General features: G+C 56.8%; 7 protein-coding genes across 7 annotated transcripts; 3 read left to right on the forward strand and 4 right to left on the reverse strand.

The window, feature by feature from the left end:
* Positions 1-480: 480 nt before the first annotated feature.
* CCOS01_15534 (uncharacterized protein) lies at positions 481-687 on the forward strand (the record flags this gene model as incomplete). The annotated part of the gene is made up of 1 exon (XM_060463673.1): positions 481-687. One exon carries the CDS (start codon positions 481-483, stop codon positions 685-687), a length of 207 nt encoding a protein of 68 aa, XP_060305817.1.
* Positions 688-1,457: 770 nt separating this feature from the next.
* Positions 1,458-2,926, reverse strand: CCOS01_15535 (uncharacterized protein; the record flags this gene model as incomplete). The annotated part of the gene is made up of 3 exons (XM_060463674.1): positions 1,458-1,802; positions 1,853-2,318; positions 2,367-2,926. 3 exons carry the CDS (start codon positions 2,924-2,926, stop codon positions 1,458-1,460), a joined length of 1,371 nt encoding a protein of 456 aa, XP_060305818.1.
* Positions 2,927-3,146: 220 nt separating this feature from the next.
* CCOS01_15536 (uncharacterized protein) lies at positions 3,147-3,789 on the forward strand (the record flags this gene model as incomplete). The annotated part of the gene is made up of 3 exons (XM_060463675.1): positions 3,147-3,238; positions 3,376-3,601; positions 3,763-3,789. Coding segments are annotated over 3 exons (345 nt in total), but the record flags the coding sequence as incomplete, so codon positions are not given.
* A 1,126-nt stretch (positions 3,790-4,915) lies between these two features.
* On the reverse strand, positions 4,916-7,917 carry CCOS01_15537 (phosphatidylethanolamine N-methyltransferase; the record flags this gene model as incomplete). Its single annotated transcript, XM_060463676.1, has 3 exons — positions 4,916-4,978; positions 5,026-7,685; positions 7,737-7,917. 3 exons carry the CDS (start codon positions 7,915-7,917, stop codon positions 4,916-4,918), a joined length of 2,904 nt encoding a protein of 967 aa, XP_060305820.1.
* Positions 7,918-9,859: 1,942 nt separating this feature from the next.
* On the forward strand, positions 9,860-10,330 carry CCOS01_15538 (uncharacterized protein; the record flags this gene model as incomplete). Its single annotated transcript, XM_060463677.1, has 1 exon — positions 9,860-10,330. One exon carries the CDS (start codon positions 9,860-9,862, stop codon positions 10,328-10,330), a length of 471 nt encoding a protein of 156 aa, XP_060305821.1.
* A 963-nt stretch (positions 10,331-11,293) lies between these two features.
* CCOS01_15539 (RNA recognition domain-containing protein) lies at positions 11,294-12,349 on the reverse strand (the record flags this gene model as incomplete). The annotated part of the gene is made up of 3 exons (XM_060463678.1): positions 11,294-11,518; positions 11,590-12,250; positions 12,330-12,349. The coding sequence occupies 3 exons, from the start codon at positions 12,347-12,349 to the stop codon at positions 11,294-11,296; spliced, it is 906 nt and encodes a 301-aa protein (XP_060305822.1).
* A 667-nt stretch (positions 12,350-13,016) lies between these two features.
* Positions 13,017-15,440, reverse strand: CCOS01_15540 (peptidase family M20/M25/M40 protein; the record flags this gene model as incomplete). The annotated part of the gene is made up of 1 exon (XM_060463679.1): positions 13,017-15,440. The coding sequence occupies one exon, from the start codon at positions 15,438-15,440 to the stop codon at positions 13,017-13,019; it is 2,424 nt and encodes an 807-aa protein (XP_060305823.1).
* Between the last annotated feature and the right edge of the window lie 5,773 nt (positions 15,441-21,213).

Consider the following 21,213-nt stretch of genomic DNA (forward strand, 5'->3'; position numbering starts at 1 on the left):
CTAGACAACACCAGCTGTGCCGCTGTCAAAAGATGGGGCTGCGAGAGATTGTCTCGCCATGTTAGCAAGACCCTGTCATGGTGCTCAACAGAGGATCCTACAACGCCAGCCAGGTCATGAGGGGTGGTGGGCGAGAACCGCCGGAACGTAGATTAACCACCACCCCTCCAACACCCAAATCGGGACGCTTCTCCAAACAAGATTGACGAGCTCCCGCCTCGCTCTCATGCGTCCAAGGCCAGGGTTCATGAGCAGTTGATGTCGCTGAGTAGCTGATTCTTCACGAGAGATTTACGACGGTACCCCAAAAGGAAAAAGAAATCGACTTACGAATCACTCACTTCGACCAAGATTCATCACGACGGTCCGCAATCTACCTAGGCATATCTTCCCATCTCGCGAGTTCATCCCCGGGAGAGAATCCGGGGTCGGACGGGCGAACGGCCGGCCGTTTCCCTGGCACACCACACATGGCGATGGATGCCCCACACTGTAAGTCCCTCCCGACTACCCGCTTCCGGGATTCTAATTCGTTACCAGACTTTGACACTCTGTAGTTTTGCTGCATGTCGACCGACCAGGCCAAGAAGCAGCATTCCTCTGCCGTGTCTGTCGGAACCTTTCTTGAGTGTATACCGGTTGACAACCCCAGGATCACGGTCGTATCGAACCAGACTTTATCGATGACTCTGTTCCGTCACTCGAAATGCCAGCCGCGGACGGGTACCTTCTTCGTGGAATCTGGAGTTGAAACCGAGTATTCTACTATTAACCTTAGACTTCTGAGAGTACGACATCAAAATCCTCAGCTTCTACAAAAAAGAACCAATCGTATTCCTTGCGTCCGCCATAAGTAGGTCGAATATGCACTCGCGTTGCCTCAAGTGTCGGTCTGGAGAATTCCATTCGGCTGCGCTGTTACATTGCGTCGGCACTCATCCAAGTGTGACTTTCAATGTTGTGTTATCACTCAGCTCCCGCGACTCTGGTCTTGTAAGTTGACGTGCGCATCAGAACGCGCAGCCTCACATGGACCAGGTATCTATCTTCCCGCCCGCCTTTCGGGTTCCCTTCTGACCCAGGCCTGCAGACGATGGCCCGCCCGGGGATCCGAGCTTTAGTCGAACGGGGTCAGCCACTTCAAGCACGTTGGCTTGCTCGCGAGCCGCCCCTCGGTTACCGGATTAGGAGCCCGTCATCTTCCCAACTCGGGTTGCTGACCTTCCTACGTAGCCAAGGGGCGTTTATGATTCACGACGCGCATAAGCGAGTGAGAGTTTTCGGGTGTATGATTCCTGTATCGTGGGTCTCGAAATGTCCAACATGTCATTGAGGTCAGTACGGGCCCAGACTGCCTATACACCAGATTTTGATTTCGTTGGTATCTAACATCTACTCGTGGTATACAATTCAAGGAGATGCAAGTTGTTTCATGCCGCTACGCTCATGCTAAACGCCTACTCATCAAAAATAACGGCAGTCACTTCGCCATCAACCTTGGCGCTCGTGAGAATCTCTCCCAGCTTGCCCGACGCGGCATCACGGCTAATCACAACAACACGGCTGTCGGACTGCAGACCAACGGCTACGAGGTCGCCCGCCTTGCTGACGGAGAACTGGCGCGGGATGCGTCCACCGGCGGGAAACTTTTGCAGCAGCGTAAGACCACCCGTCTTGGCGTCAATGGTGAAGGTGTTGAGGGAGTCGGAGGGGATCTGCGCGCCCTCGCCGGGAGTGTCGGGGTTGCTGATGCTGAAAGCCGAATCGTTGCGCGACGAGACGGTCAAGAACTTGCCGTCGGACTGTTTTGTTAGTATGTATTGAGACTTCATAGAGAAGAACGTTGACTCACAGAAATCCAAATCTCGGCGGCGCTGGCACCGGCAGGCGCAGAGGCACCAGCTCCGTAGGTGGAACCGGAAAACACCTCGGTGAAGCCGAGCGTCTTGTTCTCGCGGTAGGCGACGTCGTATGCGGTGACGGTGTTGGCAAGCTCGCTAATGAGGTACAGGTACGTCTTGCCCTCGGGGGTGACGAGGAACTCGACGTGGCGGGGTCCGCTGCCGGGGGCGGCGACGAGGGAGTCGACGGCGACGAGGTTGTTGGCGCCGTCAACGGCAAAAACGCGGACGAGGTCGGCGCCCAGGTCGGGAACCAGGACGAACTGGCCCTTGGGGTCCAGGAAGACCTCGTGCGGGTGCGGGGCGTCCTGGCGCGACGGGTTGGGGCCGGGAGCCGACATGTTGAACGTCTCGGACTTGACGGGCGTGAGGGCCGCCGGGTTGGAGATGTCGAACCAGCTCACAGAGGAGCCGCCGCTGGCAAAAGTTAGCTCGTGCTCGTCGTCAACAAACATCAAGACATACTACTGAGCGATGGCGAGGCCTTGGCCCTTTTCGCCAAAGACAACGGCGCTCACGGGACCGCTGATGGTCTCCGTCTTGGCCAGCTGCTCCAGCACACCGTCGGCGCCGGTCTTGAAGGACGAGACGGTGCCGACATTGGTTGTAAGACCCTCATCCGTGCAAAACAGCCTCGCGTTGGCCTTGTCGAGCTGGAGCCACGATGGGCTGGGCGCGCAGCCGTTGGAAGAGGAGAGCGACTGCAGGGTGGACTGCGTGGCGTTTGCGCCCGACAGAGTGAGGTTCAGGGTGGTGATGGCGCCGCTGTACGATGAGGCGTAGAGGAGGGTGGCGGCCGCCGGAGAGGAGAGCAGCAGCGGCACGAGGCCGGCCGGCGCAAAGAGGTCTCGCAACATGCTGGGCAAATACTGGACGACGAACGAATGTCTGTGTTGGCAAAACAGCTGCACGGTGAGAACGAGGCACGGAACGAGTGTGACGACGGTGACGAGTGCGAGCACGGGACGGAGAAGAAAAGGACGACGACGACGAGGTCTTGAACTCGAGGAGCGAAGACGGCCCATTTTCGCGTAAGACCCCTCAAGGTCCCAGGGGCAAGGACGGAGTCTCCTCTGAATGTGTCAACGATTGTCGCCCGTAGACCTTGATTCCCTGGTCATGCGCTCACTGCCTTGGTAAAGCCGGGACCTGGACTTCGAAACGGGACCCGGTTGCCTGTTTGGGACGGCGAACGGGATTCTTCCGTGCTTCTGTGGCTAACCTTAATGCCTACAGAATACAGACTTCACAGCGTACGGACACTACGGCGGAGTAGTCGGAGTGCGGTGCGGACACTTTCCAGAAGACAGGCTCAACCCTGAAGCGACGTTAGCAAGGTGATGGGCTTCCCCTGTAATGAAAACGTCCGGCCAGGGGTAGTTCACGGTATTTTCGTCTGGTTCGATGATAGAGTTTGTCTGGGAGATTCAGGTTGAGTACCTCGAGACAACCGCCCCTTTCTGTTCCTGTACAGCGTACCGGCAGTATGCCACAGAAGGACCAGACAGCTTCCCGCAGCACACAACTCGACGAACCGCACCTCGTCTTTGGATGGCAAATGTTCGTGTCACACAAACTCTGAGAAAAAGGGTGTCGAGTTCGAGGTGGAGAAGGTTACTTTGACTTCCACTCGTGTGCCGATGCGGAGAATGTGGAGAAAAGAGGAGGAGGAGCCCAAAAGGACTGGAGGAGGCGGAGAGGTGAGGGGGAACCACGGAGATGCAGTCGGCCCAATCGGCGCCGCTTGTTGATTTCGTGTGGGTTTTCTCTCTTGTTCGTGGGGTTCTGAGAAATTTCCCAATTTGCGGTAATTTATGATGCCGTCCCCAGCACGGGAGACGGTGAACACTGACCACCACAGGCACGGGACGATGCCGGCGCCCAGTGAGGTCTTGGTCGAGTGTGGCATCACTCGAATCACGGATACATCACCAAAAAGTCAAACCCCTCGTCTGCCATCCGACCGAGCCGCCCGGCAGTCAAACGGCCGTGCGCCTCTGCATCGAACCTCGAGAGTGACGCTTCGCCAATCACCTTCTTGTCGGATTTCAACTGGCCAGAATGGCAAGCTCGCATCATGATGTGCCATGTGGCCTCCCCCGCACTCCGATGCAAGCCACGGCCAACCTTGTCTTCTTCTAGCGTTGCCTCCGGCTTGCCGTTTGTGAACTGCGGGATCGTCGTCACACAGAAGCTTACTCTTATTCTGCATGTCTAGGTCTGCCATGTGCCGGGCCATGTGCACCACACGGTGCCTGGATTTACAGGGACGAACACTCGCATGCCGCACGAGGTATATCGACAGCCATCAGAATGCGTTAAAACGAGCCTGACGACGTGCGAGCTCTCCATCCTGGGTCATGATCACTTCAAATCTTGACTCTTTGGCACACATGGGCGCTGTACCAAGACGGCGTGGACATTACGGACTGAGCAAACAATGCTCCAGGTCTCCCCTCGGAGTGATACCAAGTACCGCAAGAGCCCAGACTATAGCTTACTATAGCTTCATGCGGGGGGCGTAGCATTGTCTCCATACTCAACCATCCCAACGCCGGTACCGCCTCTTCTTTGCCTAAAGTCCAAGCCAATCGAATCTGCGAGAGAGGGTCATCTTGCGGGTGGTTATGCACGACTCACCTCGGGACCGTGTGCACCAGGAATGCCAGGCCGTCCTTCCGTGCCGTGTCTCTCGCGGGGGCTCTCCTACTTGCTGTGCCGTGAGACTGTCAATCTTTGCGTACCAAAAAAGTGTTGCGAAAACAAATCGCTGCAGCGCGGTCACTGTTATTTTTCTCTTTCTCAGGCTAAGGTAACTCACGGACGCCCATCCACACGCTCTTGTTTCCCATCCTCGATTCCTGTTCGTTGCGCCGGGCATCGGTCGCCTCTCGGGCCAAGGTAAACCGACGTGCATAATACCAAGTCATCAATCTGAATGTGTGCGCCAACTTTTCCCTCCTAATGTTCCAGTACGATTGCAGATCACGAGCGTAAGGCCTAACGCATGATGCTTAGGCCTTCTCAAAAGTTGTAGGAGTGCTGTTCCCCTTGGAGTGAGACAGACTGTAGGGTGCCTATTGAACGTCAGTTTGTGTCATATGGACAAGCACGAGTAACTTACTAGAACCTGCTTGGCATTGCAGATTCGCCAGGCCATCTTTCTGACGTTGCCGTCGGCGGGCACGATGGCGGGGGCGAATTCGATACCAAACATTTGGTGGATGGCGTAGACGATTCTCTTGGCATACTTGCCATCGCGCTCGACGTGGCCGCCAAAGGGCTCGTCAACGGTGGTGGGCGCAATGTCGTGGTCACGGTCACAGCAGTTTTGCACAAGAGGCAGCAAGGCTTGCTCGACGGCCTTTTCGTACATGCCGTTGGCGTCAACCTCGACATCGTCCTCATCGAATTTGCCGATGCGGATCTCAAAGGGCTGCGAGATGGTCATGACGTGGTGGTTGCCAGCATGGTGGTACCGGAACTCAAAGACGCCCTGAGTCCACCACAGCCGATCGCCCTCAAAGATGACCTCGCCCTCGACAATGTCGGGATCCGACGCGTCCTGCTTTTGAGCCGGTCGATCGGGGATCAAGATGGCCTTGTCGGCGGTGGCCGCATCATAGCTGCCGGGAGTCGTAGGCACCCACCGGCCTAGGGACGGCACCTCTGTCGCTTCTCTGGAGCGGTTATCGGTAACCATGTAGAGACCAATCCAGTCCTTGCTGTCGTGCTTTGCGGGAGCGCGCCACTTAACTTTCAAAGGGGCGCCATATTCAAAGATCATGGTCTCGACACCGCGTTGGAATCGGGCCGTCAGACCCTCCTTGCCCGTGGCACGCTCATTGGCGGCTGATAGGCTTGAGGGGGTGCCTTCTACGGAGAGGGAGTAGAGCTTAGGGTCTAGCCCAGCGAGATCCGGAGACAGGCGTGTGACGGTCAGACGAGCCGGGTACTTGTTGAACAGGGCCGAGGTGTCGCGGACGATCGTCTTGATGCCGGAAGCGAACTTGGGGCGCGCGGTATCGAGGAACTCCTCAATGAACTGTGCCGTGTCGTCAATCACCTTGTCGACACCGCGTTGCCAGCCCTGGACGGGCGGTGGCAGCGAACGTTTGATAAACTTGGTCAGGCCGGCCTCTTGACGAATGCCGCGACCATACGTCTTTTGCATGTGCGGCTTCTCAATAAAGTTGATGAAGCCCAACGTAAACAGCTGGCTGACGAGAGCCATGACGAAGATGGCTCTGCTCCACGTAATGAGGGCAGAGCCCCAGAGGCCAGCAGTGCCAAAGATGCGCTCGGGGTTGTTGAGGAAGCGGTAGATGGACTTGTATGTCAGCCTGGCGGTGGAGTCGTAAAAGAAGTCACCGTAGAACCAGCCAAACTCGCCGAGGGAGTCGTACACGCTGATGAATGTCCAGACCTGGAGGGAGACGAGGCCGGCTCCGACCACGTGCTTGAGGAGGACCCAGCCGTACGCCCAGTCCTCTGGCGGCGAGTACATCTTCCAGCACGCGGCGATGAAGGATCCCGTGCACATGACAGAGCTCAAATGGTACATGCCCTTCCACTGATTCCATGCCTCAGTGTGGCTCTCGCCGTACTTGAGGAAATGTCTCGTCCAGAACTTATTGCGGGACTGCCACGCGAGGATGGCACCCAGGCCGAGGTGATACCACACGCGCCAGAACAGAGCGTGCAGTAAGAACAGGACTTGGTACACCGACGTCGATGGGGTCACAATGGTCAGGACGGCCATGTAGAAGCCGAGCAACAGAACCGAGGTATCTGTGATGCGGAATAGGTCGAGGTTGTTCAAGCCGATCAGGTTGTGCACCTGCGCGGGCGCTTCGGGCGACGACTCCTGGGCCGTGGCAGCCTGGTCACCCACAATTTCATCGTTGATGGCGACGAGCTCCGGCTGGCCGGTAAGCGGCGTCGAGGCAGTGCGCTTACGCGGGGCAGGCGGGTTGTACGTCTTCTCAATGTGCGGGTTCTCAACAACGACGAGGAAGGCGAACTGGGCGAGATGGGCAATGATTGAGATGAAGAGGACCTCATAGCTCGCAGCCATCATGGAAATGCCGTAGTAGCCAGCGTAGCCGATGGAGTACATGGGGTGCGGGGCCATCTCAAAGACGCCGTCAAAGGTCAGCTCCTGGTCGACGAGGTAGAAAAAGTCACCCCAGTACCAAGCGTAGTCCTTGACGACGCGGTGGGCGTCCAGCTTGACCCAGAGATTGAAGAGGACCAAGAGGATGCCGATGGACCATCGTCCAAAACCGACAAAGGGGTTCTCGCCGGCGGGTGTGCGACCGCAGATCACGGCAAAGAGGCAGTAGGAGACAAAGTCACACATCAAGATCAGATCGACGACACGGCGGAAGACTAGCCAGGTGTTGTACTCCATGGGGGCTTTCTCAAACTCGTAGTCCTCGGGGATCTTGGCCTCGAGCTCACGCTTCAATATGTTGTAGAGCCAAGGGCGGGGTTGTTTTCCCGACGAGGGGTGCTCAAAGAGCTTCCATCTCGCGGCCCACGTCTCCAGCCTGCGGTGGTTGGACTGGATGGTGAGGAGGTATCCAATGCCAATGTTGTACGAGGCTCGCCAGAAGAGGAAGACGAGCGCGAACAAGGGACGCTTCAGGTTGCCGGGCACAAAATAGGCCGCAACAATCTGGAGGGCGAGAATGGCCAAGACGAGCAAATCGGAGAGGTTCTTGGGCTGTCTCGGATCGAGCAGCTGCGACACCATGTCGTGCGTGGTGGGGACGGTGAAGACTAGGCGATTGTCAGTCGACAGCAAGTAAAGCACATCACCGCGAAACCCACCTGTGCCATCGGGAGTTCGACCAAACGTCTTGTTGGGCTTTTGCAGTGAGTCTTCAGACTGGTCGTCCGCGGCGGCTGAGGGGTTTAGACCATCCTCGCCGTTGCCAGCCGCGGACGTCCGCCTCTGGCGCTGACGCAGAGAGCCGACATCACTTGCGAGGGGCGCGGCGGAAGAGCTCATGCTAGGCCAAGGGCAGGAGCAGCGTAGCAATCGACGATGCCGATGTAGGGGTTTAGGTTATTTTCACACGCAGGGGGGTCGGTAAGGGCGTTGTGCGATGATGATTCTGTTGCTCAGGCTGTCCATGAGCCGCCAGTGTCAAGGTTGACTTTTTGTGTGCGCGAGAAACGAGCAGGAGCAATGCAAGAAGAGCAAGAGCTCAGGCGAGGAGAGAGGAGGAGAGAAGACAGGCGAAGAGGCAAGACGTTGGGAAGAAGGACGACGTGGAAAGAACGTCACAGGCAAGGGTTGAGGGTGCAGCTGGAGGTTTCCAATGGGAGGCAGCGTTGTGAGGAAGCACTGGGAAGGTACGGTACGGAGGCACCTGCCGCACTTACACTGTACGACCAGCCCCACTAGTCCGGCGGGTTAGGTTTGGTTCCTGCTGATTTGGATTGGTTTGGATTGAGAAAGCCCGCCCGTCCCGCAACTGTTGAATTCGTCTTTACTCGCTACATTGTGCAAGTACCGTGGGGAATGAGAAAAGTACACTTGAACTTGGCATGTGATCCGTGGGCAGCCGCAACACTGGAGTGGACATTGAAGTCGAGCATTTGAGCCGCCTGCGCGATTCAGCACCGGCAGGAGCTCTTGAAGATGGAAGGCACCAAGGGTCCAATGAGAGGTCCCACGGATGACATCCGATTACATTGCCTCAAAAGGTAGCTATAATGAGCTACCTACCTCCGCAACATCTCGCGGCAGATACCTAGATCATTTGAACAAAGAAACTGGCCTGAAGCTTCTCACTAGCACTGTACAGACGGAGGTCAGACACCACTTGCACACGTGTGGTTACTGGTGGCCCTAAGCACCCCTGCGCAGGGTAAGGTGTTGAGAAGGAAAAATCCTTCAACCTTCCAGCGTCTTCTCTCTCGTTCGAGCGGGAAAGCGCGAATGCGGGAGATGCAGCAGCGCCTTCTTCGTGCCTGTGTACCATTGGTACCTCAGGCAACCTGGACTACAGAGCGACTTACCTTCCTCTACAAGTCTACAGCGTGAGCGCGCCACGCCTAGCACAGGTGCGGGGCTCTTGCCTACGGCTAGCGGAGCAGCGACCCAATCCCAACATGGTCTAGCGTCATGGTGCTTGAGCGCTTTAAGCGAGGGCCCTTTGACGCTCGGGCCAGCTAATGTACAAGCTCACTCGAGATCATGCACGTGCCGATAGGAGACCTCTTGACGATAAGCTTTGAGTCTGTCAACAAACATCACCGCACTTTGACGACAGTTTCTCGAGTGATAATCAAGGCCAACGCTGTATCGAACTAGATGACGCACGACAGATCGATGGTGTGTAACATTGATCAAACCCGTTGCATCAGCAACACTTGAAGCGCAAGGCTTCACGAGCTCCAAGCGGAGCCAGCGAAGACGGGAAGAAGACCATGGACACAAGGAAACACCCTTCAGGAGGCACAACGATGTAAACCCTTCCCATTAACGTCCCTTCACTCAAATCACGCGAATCCAAGCGCGCCACGCGTTTTGATTCTGTTGTCATGCTACCACAAGGCGACTGCTCGCGACCACTCATTCGCCAGGCGGCTCCCATGATGGAGGCATCCCTGGACGGCTGTCCGGGGTACGCCGGTCGTTTGCATGAACTTCTAGAATGACTACCATCAAAACACAACCCACACCACCAGGGCCCCTTCCTGGGATCGGGACCAAATCAAATTTGTCGCGTTTTTTTTTTTCAGTGTTCATTTATATGCGCTTTTGCAAAATGGGTTGCCCAGCATCGTTCGGTAGTTGTATAAAGACGAGCCGGAAGAGTCACCGGCCCTCCTGCTCTGCTTTACAAGTGATTTGCTCGCAAACAGTCTATAGTGACTTGTATACATTCATTCCATACACACATACAACAAGCTCTTAATTAATTACAGCCTGACCACACAAAATGGCCCGCGAAACCCCAACGTCCTCCATCGCCGGCGACTCCAAGCCCCTCCCCAAACGCCCCGGCACCTCGGGCACGGAAAACCTCCTCCGGACGAACCGCCGCCAGGCCTCGGACAACTACCAGCGCGCCCAGCGTGCCGAGCGAGCCTACCGCGCAAAGAAGCGAGCCACCGCCGCCCGCGCCGACCTCTCGGACGCCAAATCGCACTACGCCGAGTGCTTCAAGCACCTCAGCCGCGGCCTCGCCGTCACCTTCAGCGCCGTCAAATCGCTCCCCTACGTCTTTGACGAGCGCCAGGAGGCGAGCCGCCAAAAGGCAGAGGCCAAGAAGAAGCAGCGCGCCCTCGAGAAGAAGAAGAAGCTCGAGGAGAAGCTCGCGAGGGAGAACGCCCAGGCTGATGGTGCTGAGGGGGATGCCCCCGCGGACGGCGATGCCCCTGCTGCTGAGGAGGAGACGCCCGCTGCTTGATGGACTATCCGCAGAGTCGAGTCGATTACGTGGTTGAGGGGGATCAGAAACTGAGGTCTTTGTGCAGAGGTTCCTAGAATGGGATCTCTGTGCGAAGGTCTTCCTCTTCTTCGCCGCTTGGAACTTGCTCTGCGACGGGATCCTCCGTTCGCGCCGGCGCGACAATGACAACGACAAACATCGACACAACAGCTTCATCACCAAATCGACCACCACTAGCCAGAGATGGCACTCGCTCGTTCTTCGCCCTCGCGGCACCCACACTCGCTATACTTCGTCTACACGACACAAACCAACCAAACAACCCACCCCCTTTTCCTTTACTGTCTACTCATCTCCTATTGTTGTTTTTGAATACACTTTTCACGGCCTTGAACGAGATAATGATGACGGAAACCAGCACGAAGACTGAAACTCTTCTATTAATATACACAACATCTCTACATCCACGAGGAGTCTCGGCTATTCCGTGTTTACATCCGGCGTCTCGTTGTTGGAAAAATACTTGTTTTTTGTAATCATCGTTTACTATCTTTATACTACTTTTCCTTTGTCTCAGTCTGTGTGCTTTTTGAGTTCGAGTTGTGGAAGAAAAGGGGCGGAAACGGAGTCGAGTCTGGGTTTCCCATCAGATACCTGCTTTGGATTAGTTACAGTATTTCAAATCATGGATGCTAAACGTCAGTTCCGTGATCTGTGAGTTTCGAATATCGGGGTCATCATGTGGCGGGTTCTTTCATCAAGCAATGTCCTCACACATACCCAGAGTCCCGTGAGATCATGTCTTTGCATTTTCCATGAAAGAGAAAATAAAAACGAGGGATGTAAAAAACTACCGTTATCCCCAAAGCGGATGCCAAATTTTTGTAAACCCGTATTGCCGTAGCCGTGTCTCCAGTAGTAGCATCAAAACATTCGTTACCGCCATCTTCATCCCCATCATCACCACCCTCGACCAACAGCTTAGGCCGCCTTCTTGGCGAACTCGACTCTGAGAATCAAGTGCTTGAAACCGAAACCATCCATCTTGGCCGCGGCCTTGACGGCGTCGCCCCGGTCCGCAAAGCTGATGAAAGCAAAGCCCTTGGCCAGTCCCGTCTCCCTGTCCTTGGCGAGGAACACACGCGTGACACGTCCGAAGCGCTCGAACATGTCGCGCAGTTCCTGCTCCTCTGCCATTTCCGAAACCTGTACACAATTGTCAGTATCACAGCTCTCAAGACCACCAGGACTCCTCCGTCGTCAAGGGGGGTACGCACGTTGGTGACACGCAGCGTGGCGAGGTCGTCCCGCTCGCCGTACTTGCTGCCTCCCATCCTATCACCCGCACCCGCGCCGCCAGTCGCGCCAGCCCGGAGCGCAGGCGGGACGTAGCTGCCCTTCTTGGCACCGGCACCGCCAGCACCTCCGGCGCCGCCAGCCGCGGGGGCGGGGTCATCCGGTAAGCCCGCAGCAACGTCGGCGCCGTCGGCACCGACGGGCGCCATGGTGTCCTTGTAGGGACAGCGGGCCGTGAAATGCTCGCCGTTGCAGATACGGCACTTGACCTGCTTGTCCTTGAGCTTGTCCTTGAGGGCCTGGGCGCCGGGGTCCTCGCCCGCCTCCTTCTCGTCCTTGCGCCAGTTCGTGCTGGGGCGGAAGATGATGTTCTCGCCGACCGAGGTGGTGTCGGGAGCAGGGCCGGCCGGGTCCTTGGCGCTGAGGCCGAACTTGGACCACGTCTTGCGGTCGGCGACGCGCGGGTTCACCTTTTCGGTGTGCGTCGTGTAGCGGATGCGGCGGGTCATCTTCACCTTCTTGCCCTGGTCATTGTAGCGGAAGGTGATGATCGTCTTGGTGCCGTCCTTGTTGCTGATGGTCTGGGGCGCGGGGAGCTCGGTCGACGTCTCCTCGACGTCTTCGTCGTCGGCCCAGTCGTGCCTGAATGAGAGGGGTTAGCTAGCTGTCTTTTTTTTCTCCCTTTCGTTCGGACAAAGTTGTGTGCAGGAGTCGAGCGTACTTGGTCTTGGGCGTAGCCATGTTGGGCAACCTTATCTTCTCGTATACGCTGTAATCGGATCCCGTTCTCGATATCGGTCGGATTCGTCAGAGGTTTGCAGTCCTGAAGCGGTTTGTCGCGGTGGTCAAATCGGTGGTGGGGTCTAGAACTGGAGGAATTTTGATGTTGATTGATTTTCGTGGTGCGCCACCAGAGACGGTGTGGGGCAGATGGCGCTAAGCCCTTTTTGGTCTCGCAACCGTTACCTCAGCCTCAGCGGTCCGACACACATGCTGTCAAGGCCATCTCACACTCATTTCACTCTTCCCTTGATGTATCAAATGTTCTTCATATTGTACTGCCTCAGGGCATAGTCTACTGCTACAAGTCATACACTGCGTCATCGGGCCCCTCGCAGGGAAATCTATCGCCTTTTCCCTTGTCATCCAAAACCAGCCGTGAGATGCACGTTCACCATTGAAAAAACACTCCGAATGCCGTCCAGATGGCATATCATGGGGAGGGCGCCTTTTTATCCATAAAACGCCGATTTGCGCAGCAAAGGGGTATGACGCAAACAACAACAAAATAAGAGACATAGGAGATTCAACACCCGCGCCGCCATGGGCGGTTTTTATAGGCCATAGCCTGAAAGATAAGAAAAAAGATGTGGTCACATGAATCGAATCCAGGTGAATGACAGGTAGGTCACGCTTTGGAATGAGAGCGTGCCTTTTGAGGGATGGGCGGCAGCGCGCAGTTTGGCGGCGGTGCCGGCGGAGGTCCTTCGACCAGCTGAGGCATGCTGCGTCTTCCCAAGACGACCTTGGAGTGGTCAACTCGGAGCTGCTTGCTCGACGGAGTAGGAGGTGTTATCGGGGCCCGCGGCATGGATCGAGGCGACACAGAGTCTGACTGGGGCAGCATCGGGAGCCCAGTGGCTACGTCCTCGCTCCGTGGCGAGTAGCTCATGACAGAGTGTGCGCTGAGTCTCTGGGTGGCCCTCTGAGCCGGAGACTGGAACACAAACGACGACTGCGGACGGGGAGACGTGCGGGATGCTCCGCTCGACGAGGCCGGAGATGGTGTCTTTGACGGGAGGATAAAGGTTCGGAGTCCCGGCGACAGAGGCGACCCCTCCAGCTGGTTCAGAGACGGCGAGCTGGCGTACTTTCGCGGGCTGGTACGGATGGTGACCGTGACAGCCTGCTCCTTGGGGCAAAGACTTGTTTGCCGGGGAGGGAACTCCGCCATGCTATCGCGGCTCAGGTTCGGGCGCTCCCGTTCTTCCTCGCACACTTGCGAGAGTTCGGGGGCCTGCGCCGGAGACGCCGGTGATGGCTGATCCGCCACGATCGACAACGGGCGGGCCATGGCAAGTGCCGTTGGCGGGGGTTTACGGGCGATCCTAGAAATAGAGTCGCGGTTGCTCCTCGTCTGCTCGGGGCTCGACGAGGGGCTCTTGACGGCGCTGTAGCGCCTGCTCATGGGAACGCTAAAGTTGGCGGCCACATGCGCGAAGTCGGCCTCGGTATACGTGGACTGAGGTCGCGACATGGGAGAGCCGCGCAGCTCCAGATAGCCTGAAGTCTGCAGAGACTGTCTGCGGTCGAGGATGGCCGCGGCGTTGGGTCTGGGTCTCGCAGCAGGCAAGTCATGCTCTGCAGGAGGGAGGTCGTCTAGGTGGCTGCTGGCGAAGCTGTCGCGCACAGGGGAGCATGCGGGCGACGAGCCGGCCGAGGTAAGAAAGGTGCGCTGACCAGACGAGATGTACGAAAGCCGGTTGGTGCTGTCACGCAGGCTCTCGAGCTGCCGGCCATCATGGGAGATGATACTGTTGGTGGTGGAGATGTCGTCAATGGAGGGGTCGCGCGTCATCTCAGCGTCAATCATGGACTGGCGGCGGTCGTCCTCGTGAAGCCTGGCCTGCTCCAACTGAAGAGAAAAGTCTGGCGGCAGCACTCGCGAGAACCTGTCGGGGTCCCGTACAACCAGGGTCCTTTGACTCGGCTGCCCGCGAAGCTGTACAATCTTGGGATCCGCCTTGGGCCGGCCCGTCTCCGAAAGGGTCTTCTTCCCGCCGAGCGACTCAATTTCCCGGCGCAGGATAGCGATCCAGGATTCCATCTCCTCGGCGCTCTCGAATACCATGAGGAAGTTGGCGGCGTGTCGCTTGTCGGCGGCGCGGAAAGGCAGGCGGGACAGCAACCCGCGCGAGTCCGCCGAAGAGACACCGTTCGATTCCATAGCCGAGGAAACCTGAAGAACCCAGTGCTTGCCGGGAATCGCGTCGCTGACGAACGCGGCCGAGTCCTTGCTGAGGTGCAGCACCTTTTCCGGGAGGCGATCAAAGTTGCCTTCGCCGTTGTACTGCAGCAGGTACCCGGACGTGCAGAGCACGTAGATCTTGGACGTCCACTCGAGCCTAACGGTGGACAGCGTTCGCAGGTGCTTCCTCCGCACCTTCTCGACGGCTCTGTCGGCGAGCTGCTCCTCAGCAAGCTCCGGGGTGAGGGCGAGGTGAGCCAGGTCCTCTCGGATGCTGACGCTGCCCTTGCGGTCGGTGAGACGGAGGATCACATCGGCGGACGTCGTGGCCGTGGGAAGCTGGGCGTGTTTGATGGCTTGGGGGTATGCCTGGAACAGTGGTGGGGGGTCCCAGGTTGCGAGGTTGCCGCGAGATGACCTCGCGGGGGCGTTTTGTGGCTTGGTCCTTTCGGTAGTGGTGGGCCGTCTCTGGAGGGAAGCGTCGTTGAACGGCACATTGTTGGTGGCGACGGACGTCGGTCGTGATGAGTTTGTGCCGGATATGGCGACTTCGGATCGCATATAGGGCCAGTTGCTGATTTCCGCCAGCGAGGCGCGGATGCTATTGGGGCGACCCGTGTCAAAGTACGAGGCCGAGGGGTCGATTTCGCGGGACGCCTTTGCCCTGCCAAAGATGCTCCTCAGTCCCAGTCTCGAATCGCGCCTGCTAAGCCTGTTTTCGGAGCGCAGAGGAACCCGGTTCGACGAGTCTGCGGTGGCTGGTTCAACGGCGGGCGGTCGTGCTCTGCGGGACTGTGTTGCGCGGTACTGCAGCGTTTCCGCAAAGTTGGCAGCACTAGGGCTGCTTGGCTCGACATCGGCCATGACGGGGTTTTTTGTGTTTTACCTAGCCAGACGTTGTCGAGAGAGAAGTGTCCCGTGGTGAGAGCGCGGGCGGTGACGTGAGTATAAGACAGCTGGAGTGAAAGGCGAGAATGCGCATGGGCATAACAGAAGACGATGGGTGGATTTGGAAGTGCGAGTGGTAGAGCTCGGTAGGCATAAGAAACAATTGAACTGTTGGCAGGGTTTTGAAGTGGAACCTTTTGAACCCCGGCAACAGTCCGTCGGGGGGTGGGTTTGGAAACGATGAAGGTCTGATGAGAAGGATGTTGTGAGGGGAGACCCAAAGAGGCGAGCGAGAGATGAGTGTGTGATATCTCGTTTTCTTGCGAGGCGGCGTGTCCGATATGAGCGTATAAGACGGTACTATTGCAAGTAGACGCGGCGCGGCGGGAGGCTGAAAGCTGGAGGCTGGCTTGTACTCTTTGGTGTCGACAGAAAGAAGCAATTCACAGAACTGTGTTGTTGGTGGTTGGTTGAGATGGAAGTTGGTGGTGGGTACGAAGTTGTCGGACTGAGAGAGGGCCTGCCTAACCGGGCCAGCTGCACCAAAGGGGGTCAGAATGGCAGATGGGGAAGAGAAGAGAAATAAAACGAGGCATCACCCGCGAAAAGCAGGAAATGGGAGGGCATTCGGGCGATAGTAATAATAACAACAATAACAACAATGGGGGAGGGGGACATTGACCACCTGCGGATGGATGTGCGGTGCAGCGTGGGTACCCGCGGTACCTGATGGAGTACAACGCTACAAGTGCAAGTGAGCTCGGCCACTAGGCCAGGTAGGTGGATTTTACTTTGCCGTTAGGGGAGCTGCTAGCCCAGCACAGGCGCACCCCGCCTACCTAGTCATGCCGCGTAGGTACCTGCTCAGGCGCAGGCATCACAGGCGCAAGCGCACCCGCTGCACACTGCACTGCACTTCCTTCCCTGCCTGTGGTCTGCAAGATACGTACCCTCAATGAAATCCACCTCAGTCCTCAGGTTTCTGAAGATTGCCTGCCTTACTTACCTAGAACTTGGGTACCTATTTTCGATCACCTATCAGCCTCAACTTGCTCAACACGCTGACTTTCAGTACCTGCTATGCCAGCATGCTCCTCTGCTCGCCCGCTTTGGCTTCTGATGACGAGGGAGGGAGAGACGCCGAGAAGACGGCGCGTCCGCCGTCCCACCTCAGCATCTTCCTACGTCCAGGCTGGCAAGCTGGGAGCTGGGAGCCGGAGCTTGGGGAGCGCTGGACCCCGTCAATAACCTCCTTGAACCTTGCCCATCCTGACATCCTTACAGATACCCTTTTCTTTCTTCCTTGGACCTTGGTGACCCCTTGCTTCGCGGGCCCCCGGCAATACGTCCAATCATTCAGCCCCGTCCCGTCCCATGTAGCGAGCCCTGCACAGCGGAAGCGGAAGCAAAGGGCAGACATATTCGGGCCTCGGACGCTCTGTAGTCATAGGCTGCTGCGTGAGTACGAACTACAGAGTACAGATACAGACTCTACACCTATACAGTAGTCCCGGCAATGAGCAGAGGGATGGATTTCAGTCGCACACCTTGGCCACATTCGGCACTCTCGGACAGGGGGCCACTCGGGGACCAACGAAGCTGGGCGCTGGGAGGCGGGAAAAGGGAGTGAAAACTCTTCAAATTGACAATTAGCTGGCAACAAGAGCAAGCAAGCAACAGTGCTGGTGCTGAGTGGCAGAGTGCAGCCTGTGCAGGACTACTCCGTACGGATTACTACAGCATTGGCGAGTCACTCTTTTGCATCCTGACCGGCACCCATGACACTGGCAAGTTGCAACTGAGATGGCCTCTTCTCCTTTGGGATCCCCTGATGCCCGAATCCATCTTGGGGTCGTGTGCCCGCCGCGTTCGCGAACCCCTGGTCGATACTACCCAGAGAAATCTCTTGTTTGGGGCCGGACGGCAAATGAAAGCCTCAACCGAAAGAGGCGCGACCAACTGACAATCTCAAAGTGACACCCTGACAGACTGCAATTATTGAGGGCCAGGCCTGGGTCGGTTTTCGCCGGTCGGCAGCACCAGCAGCCCACGAAATGACGATACGACGCCGGTGATCCTGTCTTTTGGTGATCCCTCTGAAATTGGGCTTCAGGGTACGTACCTTTGATAAGACGCAGGGCGCGATGCTCTACCTTACCTTACTGCATACACCTTGCTTCACAGTCACCTTGCCTTACCTTTACTTCGTATACAAAACGTACGTGACGAGAGAAACAATGAGCTGAAGCGTTCCATCGGGTACACGACTGATACTGCGGTTGCCCACGACGAGAAGTGGCCTTTCACAGCATTTTCCATCCTCCGTGCAACCACACCCAAACAAAAACAAGAAACAATTCGTCTCTCGTTGCCATGTACGAGTTGTGTACGCACTACGGAGCACAGGTCTACCATGTCACCATGCTCAAGTTCACAAGACAGAAGCTGGGTTCACCCTTGGGACGCGGCAGAAGAAAGGACGAACAGGCGAACAGACGCTGAAGGACCGGTGTCCCATGCTCCCAACCTGCGTAAAGTGCCTTACGTAGTATGAATTGTTCCGGGGATGTTTTGAGAACAACTTCCTTCCTGTCGGTACGTATCTCATAAACGGAAACACGCCAAAAAGCCACCCTACAAGTACTCACCCTCCGCAACGAATCATCGTCACGGATTTCGTCCAAATTCCGACGGGGCGGGCAGCTCTGGCCTTTCCTGCAGGGGCAAATAACGACGTTCCGCTGCTAAATGTGGCATAGATCCTTTCTGGGCAAAGCTTCCCAGTGGTTCTTGTCCTGGGCCCTAAGGGCCTGACGGGCCATGGCTCCCCCACTCATCTACCAACCGCACCGAAGCAGACATCCTGGAACGGAAATGTTTTCCCCACCCCGGAGCGAACCACCTGGCACCCAGTACTCCGTACCACACCATGGATGTTTGGAAAAGCAAATATATGAAATGAGCTCAAGGGGAAACAAGAAAGGAAAAATCTGCAATAAAGAACCGACATCCATCTGAATCAGAAATCTGCGCCCTCCATCAGTCATGAATGACGACTGACAAGTCACACCACACTCATCACCACCAACGCAGCACAGCCTCTGCCACCGACGGGTTGGAGCTTCCCCCCTTCCCGCTTCCTTCAATCCTGTAATCGCCCACCCACGGCACCTAGAACCACGAGAACCCTCTGCACAGATGATGGCTTGGGAGCTTGGGTCCCTGCGCATGGCCCTTTTTCCCTTCTAGCACCGCCATTTCTCATTTCTCCGAGCTCTCGAAACCTTGGCTTCCGACTACTACCTGAGGTCGCTTGTTGAATCCGCGCTTCCTTGGATTGCCGCTCTCTCTCCAGTCCCAAGACTTGGGTCATGTTGGTTCCTCGCGGCAGGGTTCGTCGTAGGCGCCGGCGGGGTGCACAACGATGACTCTCGTGCACAACTTCAATCCGGACAATTGTCCAAGCGGCCATTCCCGTATGACATCCTCCCTCTGCGAACCTTATGAAGATGTGCACCGCCTGCCGCAGCCCCACGACCTGGCCCCTTGATGACAAGGCTTTTGTTCCAGCAAAAGATAAAACCCACTCGAGTCGTCTTGCCAAGCATCCGAGTTGCAGCTTCACCTTGAAATACCCAAGCCAGCCCCTTGGCCAAGATTGGAGGCGCGGCGAAGCGGATCAACCAACTCAAAGTCGTTGCATCTCAACACCCCCGTCGCTTGCTCGTCGGCCCTGTCCTTCCCCGTGTTCTATGTCAATCCCCCCCATGGTCCAACACGTCGGCGTCTAGAATCATGTTAGCCTTCCTTTCTCTCTGGTGCGATCCATGGCGTCGACTCTTGACACCTTGCGAAACACTCTCGCAAGCCACCATCGCCACTTGGGAGGGCTAACGAGTGGTGATCCTCCATGGAAGGTGAGGTCCGCAATCGATCAACGACGGGTCAAGTCCCAATACCAAGTGTATCGAGACAGACGCGTGGCGAGAGCACATCGTGCGACTTGGTGATCCCCAATCCTGCCGAGAGCATCGCATCCTACCGCCTCCAACGTGGGCTGCCTCTGCATGGGCTAATGTTTGCGAACCGCTCGGCCACTGCAGATGCCATCCAGCCCTTTGCGAGACGAGAGAACGCGGCGCTCGTGCAGATACGCAGCATCATATCCCAAGCAACGGTGCCCAGAGTGTCCCACGGTGCATCTCCAGGTGCATCTTGCGAGCTAATGCGACTCTGAACTTTTCCCCGGAAAAGTTTCCGCTGGTCCCGGATTGTAAATGAGATCTGTTGTCGTGGGCGAATTATCCCACAATTATTTGACGATGTCGAGCAACTCGGAAGAGGCTCTTCGGATCGTTCAATATCGAACCGACCCTGTTGATAACGAGGCCACGCAGGCACTACCGGATGGGGCCCCGATATGTTGTGTCCAGGGCGGACCCCAACCACGACAGCCGTTTACGGAGCACTACGTACAGGTTTCAACCCTGTTTTTCGATCTCTTAGTGATTTTCTGTCTCGGACCAAAGATCCAACTCCAAACGCCGATAACGCAGCGTCGGCAGCACAAATCTCGTTGCCGAACGCCGTGCAAACCATGAAGAAGAAACTTCCAGCCCTGCCCTAGGGATCGCACACGAAAGACCTGGTGCGATGGTGTTCTTGGAGTCGCGTTGTTCCTGCAGTAGCGTCTTCCCATTTATCCCAGTTATCCATACCTCTCGGGGCCCGACTGGGTCTAAGCCCCCTGGTCGCCGGAATACCAACCAGCGAGCCGGGTTCTTTCGTGACCTCGAAGCAGGCATGCCCCTGTCCGCAAGGCTACTACGTACGGCTCCATGAGCCTCTTGTCTGTAGTCTTGGTGACCACAAAGTCCGTAAGGCACCCGCGGGCAACGAGCTACTGCAGCAGCATCCGGGCTCATCCGATCGACGCGCCGGCTTGCTTGTGGCGATGGCTGCTCGGTATGGGCGTTGGGATTTGACTTTGACGGCTTCAACGTTGTCGTGGTCAGACTGTCAATCCCTACGTACGTAGGTCATGATGCAAGATATCGAGATAAGAGGGCGGCCACGTTATCTGCGTATTGCTGGGCCTGTGACTAGGCGTTGGGGTCTCTGTATCGCGCCCTAGCTAGATGGCTACTGCACATCATGAATGCAACTGTGATCCAACCGATTTAGTGGTGCGAATGCTTGCAAGCGTAACGGTGGTCACATTCCAAGGCAACCGCTGCGTGCCAACTCGATTACTGAGGCTCACGACGTATGTCAGTTGCTGCCATGGGCGCGCAGCTGTACGTGCTTCTCCGTCACGGCCGAATGGTTCGCAAGCTACGTCCGTAGTCGTAAGGCCGGGGCAGCGCGGAAACCCAACTGGCGGGCTTGATGGCCACATTCCAGCGTTGCGTCAACTCGTAAAGGTGCTATGGCGATGTATCCGTATGTCTCAAAGTCAGACAAATCTGATAGCTACAACGGTCAACTACGGTAGCCCGTCGTCACACGGTCCACCGAATGGCCACATCCACAGTGGCGTTTCTTTGTTTGCAGAGACGACAGCACGTAGGTCTATCTCGGATTGTGCCTGGCAGCCGAATCGTCACAAGCGAGAGCGACTGCCAGCGAGGTATGCGTTACGCCATTCTAGCTCCGGCATGGCGACATAGGCTTTGAGGGCATCGACGCCACCAGCCGCTGGCCGGTCCCTCGGGGCTGGACATCAAAGGCCAACAACTCTACCAGACAG

This window comes from Colletotrichum costaricense (assembly GCF_030867565.1).
Source record: "Colletotrichum costaricense strain IMI 309622 chromosome Unknown Scaffold_24.1, whole genome shotgun sequence".
In the NCBI taxonomy this organism is placed as follows: Eukaryota; Fungi; Ascomycota; class Sordariomycetes; order Glomerellales; family Glomerellaceae; genus Colletotrichum; species Colletotrichum costaricense.